The sequence below is a fragment of the Sinohyriopsis cumingii genome, chromosome 3, assembly GCF_028554795.1.
Source record: "Sinohyriopsis cumingii isolate HCF-2022 chromosome 3, ASM2855479v2, whole genome shotgun sequence".
Taxonomy (NCBI): Eukaryota; Metazoa; Mollusca; class Bivalvia; order Unionida; family Unionidae; genus Sinohyriopsis; species Sinohyriopsis cumingii.
The window spans coordinates 90,662,748-90,673,589 of NC_142963.1; the positions used below are offsets into that span (position 1 = coordinate 90,662,748).

The following is a 10,842-nucleotide window of genomic DNA, read 5'->3' on the forward strand; positions in this document are numbered from 1 at the left end:
GGGTTGACTGTCATTCTGTCTACATTTGCCCATCCAGTCTTTGCATCTAAAATGAGGGGTTGACTGTCATTCTGTCTACATTTGCCCATCCAGTCTTTGCATCTAAAATGAGGGGTTGACTGTCATTCTGTCTACATTTGCCCATCCAGTCTTTGCATCTAAAATGAGGGGTTGACTGTCATTCTGTCTACATTTGCCCATCCAGTCTTTGCATCTAAAATGAGGGGTTGACTGTCATTCTGTCTACATTTGCCCATGGAGTCTTTGCATCTAAAATGAGGGGTTGACTGTCATTCTGTCTACATTTGCACATCCAGTATCTACATCTAAAATGAGGGGTTGACTGTCATTCTGTCTACATTTGCCCATCCAGTATGTACATCTGAATTGTCTTTAACATCATTTCAGGTTCAAAATCACTCACTGGTATCTCCATTAACACTTTCCCATCTCCGATAATCTGATATACTTCCTAACTTCAAAAATAAATTGCCTTCATCAGTATGATCAGCCAGTATTTAGTGAACAAAATCCTCTTCTAAAGACGAACCATGCTGCGAATCAGCCATGTTAGGATGTCCAGATAGCCCATATTATAATTGCACATTTGTAAAACTTCCTTGATGCAAGGTTCGAACTTAGACTGAATGCTTGTAATGGGGCCCATAGTATCAATCAAATTTAGTTTAACCACCAATGATGTCAATACAAAGAAACTAGATGAGATGTGTAAACAGTTATGAAATAATACATGTTGCAACAAGCGCTATAATATTTCTACAGGTTTGACTTTTGTCGCAACAAGCACTTTAAGTGTGAACGGCTGAAATTTTTTAAAATACATTTTCATATGCATGACCTGAAACTAATTTGTGGGAGTTCTCATGCATCACCACTGTCCAAGTGTGCAAATTTGTACAAATCTTTTGTGAATCATGCAATTGCACACCCTGGTCTAATGTCCCCATAACATCAAATGAGTGATCATACAATGTCTTCTGCCGATAAATCTACTAGAGAAGAAACAATATGATCTTCAACTCCTGCACACCTTCATACACATCCCATGATAATACTGATGATGTGATGTGATGTGATGTGATTTTGATTTTTAACATAGCTTTAACAATTTTTCAGTCATATCGCTACGATGTCTGCAATGTGGCAGTTTATAGTGATGTCTAGCATTGGGGCATCATGCCGCAGACATGTAGCATGATGTCCCATCCAGTCAGATTATCCTGACACCAGGCTGACCAGTCCTAACACTAGCCTCTTAATGCTGAACGCCAAGCGAGGCAACTGTAGGTACCATTTTTGTAAGTCTCTGGTATGACTCGGCCGGGGATCGAACCCACGACCTCCCACATCCAAGGCGGACGCTCTAACCACTAGGCCACTGGAGCAGTTGATAATATTGATAAATTGTCTACAATCAGAAATATTTCAAAAAACAAAATTTTGCCTGAAATAACAACATGCACATTTCTGAATAACTTATCACATAAAATAATGACAGTGATGTAGTCCAATGTTGCATGATGTGCCAGCAGATCAGGATCTATATTATTTGTTCTACTGATTTCTCCTCTAACAAATTAAAAGACCCAGGACTGTCACTGCATTATGCAATGGCAGATTTGGGTCTATGCAGTGTAGAGTTGGACACAACTTATAAATGAGTACATATGGTTATTTGAGTGCTAATTTCATGAATTACACATGAATGCACACCCATACATCATTTATTTCTGCCAGTTGGTGTACAAAATACAGTGTGAAATTGGTATACTTTTTTTTCTTAAATTACTTTTTTATCCAGCTCATGTTAGCTCATATCACAGTTTCCAAAATAAAGTTGCTTGTTCAGAGGTTAAAAAAAATGGGGCATGGTTGTTACCAATTGTTTAGTGTGCATTTGTGAGGAAATTTGTGTAAAGATGGGGGTATTAAAACTGAGTAGGTGAAATTGTTGGAACCACTTTTTTTGTGTGCATAATAATAAATTCAAGGGTGTATTTCCAATGTAATAACCTAATATAAATCACTGATTTTATCAATATACTGCAAAATATTGTGAAACGACCCTGAATTATATTCACATATCCCAGATTCATGTGAATCTGTTTAATATCTGTAGATCAATGTACAATGGGCCTTGATCAGCCATTAAATGGGCATCATAATAAAAGATAATATCCATGACAGCATAAGGTATATTCCATGATTTATGTTAATTCTTACATCACAAGAATATGGTCGCTCTCCACTATGAACCCTTTGATGGTTCTCCAGCAAGGCCCGACGGCTGTAAGCCTTTCCACATGTCTCACAGATGAATGGCTTCTCTTTCGTGTGGCAAACCATGTGTTTCTTCAGATTACCTATCTCAGTACATTTCTTCCCACACACCTGAATTGCAGAAAAAAAACCCATATACATATAAAACAAATGCAGTGAAAAAAAAATTATTATAGATACCTAGCCTCTTCATCATGAAACTTGACTCTATCCAAATTTTAAGCCAAAATATTCTGACAAATCAAAAGGTTGCATTTGTACCATTCAAGTCTGATTTTCTAGTCTGGGGTATCATTTATTACTTGAAATTTGGAATAAAGATTTATGTTGGTTGCACCAGATTTCAACTAACAATTCTTCATAATGAAAACCTTTGTTTCAAGTACCGAAGTGTGGGCATCCAAAGGGTAAACAGTGATCACAGAAGCAATAAAACTGTGCTGTTGTTGTAGATTTATCCTAGCCACCACAAGAATATTTGCATAGAAGGCAGAGCTGGAAAAATTTCAAAATGAGAGGTCCAGTTGGACCAGACATTGCTCATATATCTTAAGTAACTCAGCAATTGACTATTTCACTAAGCTGCCTTTAGTAGTACTGCAATAATCCATAATATATATACTATCTCCCAAACTTTATATTATGCTGAGCTTATCTGTTTTACATGTACCTAACACAAATTCTTTTGAAGGATAAAGGCATAATTAATATGTACAGTCTTGTGCTCAGAAATGATAATAAACCAAACTGACAAAAATTATGGCTTCAAGAGTGGTAACAAGTTGAACCAACCAGATCCCACTTACTTTCAAAATTACCCAAGATCTTAATGATAAAAGCCTGTATTCCAATTTTTCAAATCTGGATCAATATTACTGCTTCCAGAGCAGTAATAACCAATCACATAAAGATCAACTCACAAATATGCATGGGTCTTGTTCATTATTGAAAGAGTCCAAGATCTTGATGCAGTGTATCCTCTAGGGGTGCAAGACTGAGAGTCAAAAATCTCCTTGGTGTCAAAACTGGGGGTCAGACTGAGTAAAAAAGAAACTTTGGTATCAAAACTGGGGATAAAATTAAAAATTTGGGGGTCTCTGAAGTGCAAATGAGGGTAAAGGGAAACACTGTTGATGATATCAACATATCTTCCATGTTTGATCCAAATCAAATGACAAATATGGTTTCCAGTCGGTCAACAAATCTCAGAGAGTATCATGCAAGATATCGTGCATTGATATGCATGGAATTTGCTCATTATCAACCCCATTCATCTTGACATCTTGATGATACAAGCCCATATGTCAAGTCTGGTCAAAACTGGATCTGAAATATGGCTTCCAGACTGGTCAGCCAATCAGAAGCAAAATTAAAGATTAACTCATTAATATGCCTGCATTTGCTCATTACTGAACTTGTACAATATCTTAATTATATAAGTATATATTCCAAGTTTTATCTAACTCAGATCTGATATACAGCCTCCAGACTGGCAACAAGCTCAGACAAAAAGATGCAAGATTACTTCATTTATAGGCATGGATCTTGCTCATTATCAACTCCATCCCAGATCTTAGTGATATTAGCCCACATTTAAACTCTGATGGGTAACAAGGTGAGTCAGATGTAAAATCACCTCATTAGCATGCATGGAACATGCTCATTATTAAACTCTTCAAAGACCTCAATGATGTCAGCGCTATATCCAGCTAATAACAATCAAGACCTGCCTCACAAATACTGATACCACATGGGTGAACTTGGTAACAATGAATTTCTTGCACAGGTTATCAAAGCCAAACTGATGAAATCTGACACACTTAGCCAAAGTATCGCTGTTAAGGTGTTCATTTTTGTTAAAGATTTTGTCAATCAGCATTATCTCTCCTAGGACAGCACAGACAAACTTAGATTGATTTATTGTTGCTGAGTGAAATGAAATAAAAATAGAATGGAAATTGCAATATGTATGGATAAAGAATCTTGCATTGTTACTTCAATGACGCAGTAAAAATCATTACAAGAAATATCATGCAGGTGTTACATGCATGTATTTAAGACTCAACAACTGCTCTCCAATCATGACTTTTACTGTGGTAGTATCAGTGAAAAATCACAGCAAACAATTATGCCAGTGCCTGGTAAAAACAGTCAAATTTACAGCACTGCAATGAAATATGAAAGTCCTGTATATAATCTATGAGGATTTTGAATGCCTGACTGTTTCAGTAAAAATCTCTGCTTTCAAATATGCATCCAGCTCTGTTGTCAATGACGTAATATTGAAATCGATTAAACTGTGCAAATTGCCTAACAAATCTCATGTGAGTTCTGTTATCTAGAAGTTCAATGTGATGGATAAAGACTTCAGTCAGTCCTTTCTTTTGCTCAGAGCACCAGTGATCTAAACACACTTTAGGTGTTTCCCAGCCCGGCCCTAGAGCAAGGCGAATGAGACAACCACCTTGGGCACCACACTTTCAGGGTGGCCTGGGTGTTTCTCAGATTTAAGTTATGGCAAAATGGATTTGGTATTCACCAGTAGAAATAATTAAGACTGGTTATACCGGTAACATCTGTGATAACATTCATGAGTTTTCTGCAGCCACTCACTGCTGGATTTGTGAAAAAGCTTCACTGAAGAACAAAGTCCTTCCACTGATAAAGAGCAAATCCCGTCCAATAATGACACAGTTCGTGATCGTTGCCACATCACTAGTGTGTACAGAGGTGCCGCACACAATATTTTGCAGTTTAGAATTAACTCCAACAAAACAAAAATCCCTGTGGTGCTTCATAACCTGCATGGGTATGACCCACTTAATGCATGCAGAACCAAGACATAGAAATCACAGATCAACGTAATTCCTAACAACATGGAAAAAATACATGACATCTAGGCTGGGTCAGTTGCAGCTTATCGATTCAATAAAGTTATGAATTTGTCCTTGGACAAGTTAGCAAACAATCTGACAGTGGAGAACATCAAAATTACTCAATATTGTCCAACCAATACGGATTTGATAACAAGGAAAAGTGTGTATCCATACGAGTACAAGAGTGACAGGAACAAATTTGCTGAAACTCAGTTGCCACCAATCAAAGTGTTTTATTCATCACTGTCATGTGAAGGAATTTCAGGTATGATTATGAACATACAAAGAAAGTTTTGTCAACATTTGAGTGCAAAAAACTTGGCAACTATCACAATCTGTATCTTCTCATTAATGTACATGTATTTGAAAAATGTTGTGATAATGCCATGCACGTTACTTTAGGGTTGGGATGCATTGTTGTCCAAAACCAAAATCAAGCTGGATCATCATATGCTTATCAATTCCTGATGTAATATTATTGTCAAGTCACAGATATGCTTAGCTTATATGCCAACAACCCAAACATGGATGGCTATGGTACTGCTGACCCCAACACTTACATCATATATTATATTGCACACAATATGAAGACATGATTATATTAATAAATATTGTATTATTCAATGGCATCACAATAGAAAATTTGCAGATGCTTTAGGTGAAAAGACTGATTCAAGAAAAATCAAAGATATGTTGGTCACTCATTTCTCTACATGGTGTGTGTGATTTGGATTTTTAATGTAGCTTTAACTATGTTTCAGTCATATCACTACGATATCTGCAGTGTGGCAGTTTATAGTGATGTCTAGCACTGGGGCATCATGCCACAGACATGTAGCATGATGTCCATGTCCCACCCAATCACATTATCCTGACACCAGGCCAACCAGTCCTTACACTAACCTCTTAATGCTGAGTGCCAAGCGAGGCAGTTGTTAGTATCATTTTTATAAGTCTTTGCTATGACTCGGCTGGGGATCAAACCCACGACCTCCCGCATCTGAAGTGGATGCTCTAACCAATAGGCCACCAGAGTGGTCTCCAGGCATGGTGATGAACCATGTTTCCATACTCAGTTCATGTGCTAATCTTTAGCCCTGATGGATCAGGACAAACTCGACTGTTGCTGAATATGGTTTTGCAATGTTTAACTGGGATTAGTTGTACGTGATTGTGCTGTTGGCTTATGTTCAACTGTTTTATGATGTTTTAAATGACATTTAGAAAGAGATGAGTAACAAAAGATCATTGAAAGCTGGCAACAATACCACCATCAATGATGTGATGCTTGAGAACCAAGTCAACCCTGCACAAATATTCTCATGAGACAGCACAAAGACACGAACACAATTAATCTGACTCACTGATATGCACAAATATCTAAAGTAATCCAAGACAACTGTCTTATGCTAATGATATTTTGTGGTATTGATGTGCATGGTCTTGGAAATATTCAATGGACTTGGTGTACCACTGACCATATATGGGATGAATTTTGTGACTTGTTTGAGTGGATTCCCTGGAATCTGTACAGTTTTCTCACCATTAATTTGACCGGAACTTGCAGGAGTAGATATCGAGCTAGTTTGGATAAGCCAATTTAACAATAAACCCCCCCAAAAAAACAATCATATAAAAATGCTCAGCAGTGATGTCATAGAAGAGTATGGGAAGTGACACTGAAGCTGCTCAGCTCCACCCAGAATTGATTCATGATGTTATAAACAGCCGCAAAACAGTTAAAGATATGTTACAGTCATGACAAACTGTGTGAGAAGACTGCACAACAGGGTTTGAACAAACATTTGCACCACTGATTAAACCCACAAAGGAAATTGCTGAATATATTGAGGATATTAAAAAGACTACAAAGGCCAGACGTAAGAAGTGGCAATGCTAATGGAAACAGAAGAAGTACCTGGTCCAGTTCATAAGATAGCTAAATGTACCAAGGCTATCAAAAAAGCAACACAAGCAACTGCAGAGGTTATTTGATGATTGCCTGTTATGGTGGCTGATGTAAAAAAAGATGTTGGAGAACCTAAATAATCCCTTTCTCTACCACCCAGATACCAGTCATTGATGCATACACCAAAACAAAATTTGAATGAAGGTCACAAGTGGATCAACAAAGACCCATTCCATGCAGATCTTAAACAACACCCATCTAGAGACATTTAGTGATCAAAGAACCATGAAAGGACATAAAAAGTTTTGGGTCAAATGTGTATACAGGGAATTTACCGGGGCTAAAAAAAGCCTCTGCCATGGTATTTAATTATTATAATAATATACATACTGTACATTAAAGGGATGAAGTGATGAAAGCTAGAAAAGGTAATGAAACAGCTGAAGCAATGCAATACTTTATGAGACTCATGCACAGGACAGGAGAATATAAAAAATACCATGACAGAAGAATATGTGCATAAATCAACTTTTGATACTACGACAGAAGAATATTTGGATCAACCAGTCTTTATTCCTGAAACTGAGGCAGAAGAAATATTTGACCAAGCAGCCGTACCTCAACCAAAACGAAAGCATCCACCAGTAAAAGCTGCACACAAAAAATATGCAAAAACACCAAAAGAACAACAACCTACCCCTGAACCTCAATCTCCTACATTGGAAGAACAATCAAAATAGATGAACAGTACTAAGGTTGGCACAGCAACTGATACCAACACATACATCCAAGCAAGGAGATGACTTTGGTGGACTGTGTGATCCTAACGTAGTAACGACCTTGCTGATTGATTGGAAACATACGGGTAACAATGCAGCCAAAGTCATCAAAGAGACTGCATTGATTTGTCACCCACCAACTGCTATTGTGGGACTGTTTACTTGGCAAAAAGTACCCAACAGTCTTACTGTGCTCTTCGCGTTTCAACTAACAGCACGAGGTAATGGCGAGGCGCAGAGTAAAATAATATTTGTCAATTTAGAAGTGACTTTGCAGTTAAATGGTAATCAGGAACCGTCTGAAGAAATTCAGCTCAACTATGCAGGAGCCACTCTTCATACTGCATGTGCATATCACAATCTGTGGTCATGCATGGACCAGCATCAAAATGTTGACATGGGTCTGCAAATTTCCCAACAAGACTATCATACTGTTGTACTCAATCAACTACATTTCATTGGAACATCTGGAGTTGCTCAGGCAGACCAGTGCTGACATGTATTTTCATGTACATGTCAGTAATTTTGGTGGTAGTTATCCGTGCTATGCTGTGATATTTTCTGACAAGACTCCATTGCTGGAGGGTACTGGTGGTTCAATGAGGGTAATCGATGCACCCATGCAAAATTCATAGAATTCGTAATTAAACCTGTTAAATATTTTAATAATGTCATATCTCAAATTGAAGTTTGGGCCTTACGAAAAATCAACTTGCAAAAATAAAAAATGCAATCAAAAGCAATTGTGGGGTCACACTAAAACCTGCTCTGGCAAAAATTAACTGGAAATGTCCCCGTATGGTTGACCCAAACAAAGCTCACTCAGTTTAATGCAGCCAATACAACAACACCTCAGTGACATTAAAATTGTCCAAGTCAGAGGCAGCACAAATGCAAAAGACTGGCAGAATATTTACATTCTTTACAGCAATTCCAGAATTGTTGACAGCAGTGGCTCCAGCAGTTACAATAGTTGCATCATTCAGGCTGTCAGAACTGCATCAGGAATGGAGCTAAAAAAGGTGGCCAGTGGCTCTATAAAAATAAGGTTGAGGCCTTTGATTACCAGGCATGATCTGTCAAAATACCCTCAGGCAAAGGTCTTCAATTATCCAGTTGCAGAAGACTGCACTGTTGACCGAACATTATTCGTGATGAAAAAGCGATAAAACATTTTCATTTTGTTTTTATATGAAATGAACTTGCATCGATGGTGCTACACACATGAAACCAGTATTGTCAACTTGGATTCATCAACAGGACCTGGCACTCACTAAGTCACATACATAGTAACACTTTGTCAGTTTGTATTTTGACTCGCATGGACTTGCACTGCCAGCTGAAGCTGATAATTATTTCTCCATGCACAGTAAACAACCACTGTTTTATTTGACTATGCCAGTACAAACACCATTGGATGGACCCCACATATGGTCATCTTGTCAATGAAGCATTGTAGATCTGTCTGAAATTTATTTTTGTGTTGTTGGTGTCGATCCAGGTGAGCTTCTGATTTTTGAAGATCGAACTGGCAAACTGAAAACGTCAAAGGCAGACATTCAAGAAATTATTGTCAAGTCGAAAAGCGCTGTTGAAAAAGCCTGGTTTAAGTCATTGAAATGGTGGAATCAGAGATACAGGCATGTTGGTGGCTTATATCAAAGACTATGTTGATAATGGCAGTACTGCAACAACACAATACGTAACAAGAAGAACTTGCTCAGGTGCTTGCATCATCATGTGTAGTACATGCATGGAGCAGAATTACAGGAATATTAATCAAACAAGAAGGACACACAACCTGAACAACTTTAGCAAATGGACAACTTATTTTAACTTTTCTTAATGGATTCAGTAGACCTAAATGCCACATCTTAATAGTGCATGAGTCTGGATCATACTTGTTTATATCATAAATGGAAGTAAAGGCACATGGGGATGAATGGGAATGATAATCAATGATAAGCGGCACTTTGATCGTGATTATGTACCACTAATATTATGTACAACCAGGCTGGACAGTGTTGTTGTAGATTGTTACACAGGAGCATTATCAAAATTGTTACTCACTGGATACAAAACTCTGTCTGAAGCACAAAACATTTATTCAGAAGGACACTTAAGTGCATTTGGTGTTTGTGTTTAACATTAGATTTTATTACTGTATATATGATATGGTTGCAGAATTTACCACTGGGGTGTTATACCAACTGGTAGAGGATGCTAACATCGATAACAATTTTGCACCTATGTCAAAGTGGTGTTACCAAACGCTTGTATGAACTTTCATATAATCTGGCTATGGGTGAAGTAGAAATTGAAATTTTGGAATCACTACCAACTCAAGGCCAGCATAGAATCATCATATATGTAAATGAAAATGCTCATGTGTTAACTGGAGTAGCAGATGCAAAAACACTTCAGGATTGTTTCTACAAACAGTGAAGTATCATTCACCGATGTATCCACCTTGCATATATTCACCTATGAATATTTCACACCAACACTGACTCAGATGAGACAAAAAAGATCTCAGACTGTTATTCAACAGGGCCACACTTGTCTGGGTGACAGTTATTGGGCAAAGATGATCATTAGATGCAAAAGGTTCTGGCATAATCAGTGTTTTTAAATGAGAGGGGTGCCTGACCACCAAAATGCATAATTACCAGAGAATTAAGTATTCCTGAGGCAGAGGTATTTTATAACTGTATGTCAATTGAAAGTGAAGTATGGTGTAATTATTGTTAATATAAGTGACTAAAAAGTGTCATCTGAGTATAAATAAGTGTAATCTATATATTACGTGCCATAATTACAGAATAATGTATGAAAAATGTACATTTATTTTTGCTATGAACTTGGATCCACATGTGGTTAAAATTCTTGTCACAAATGGGCAAAATCCGTGTGGATTAGTACTAGAATACAACCACAAATGGCACAGACAAATTATAGACGATGCTTAATTTAATTA

The 10,842-nt window shown here is 37.4% G+C and overlaps 1 protein-coding gene across 3 annotated transcripts in view; it reads right to left on the reverse strand.

The window, feature by feature from the left end:
• Window positions 1-10,842, reverse strand: part of LOC149803272 (uncharacterized) — a 47,102-nt gene that overhangs the window by 16,385 nt on the left and 19,875 nt on the right. For all 3 annotated transcript variants that reach the window (XM_089952937.1, XM_089952936.1, XM_089952938.1), the window contains one exon: window positions 2,245-2,412. In XM_089952937.1, the coding sequence (XP_089809063.1) occupies window positions 2,245-2,412 (168 nt within the window). The remainder of the gene's footprint in view (window positions 1-2,244; window positions 2,413-10,842) is intronic.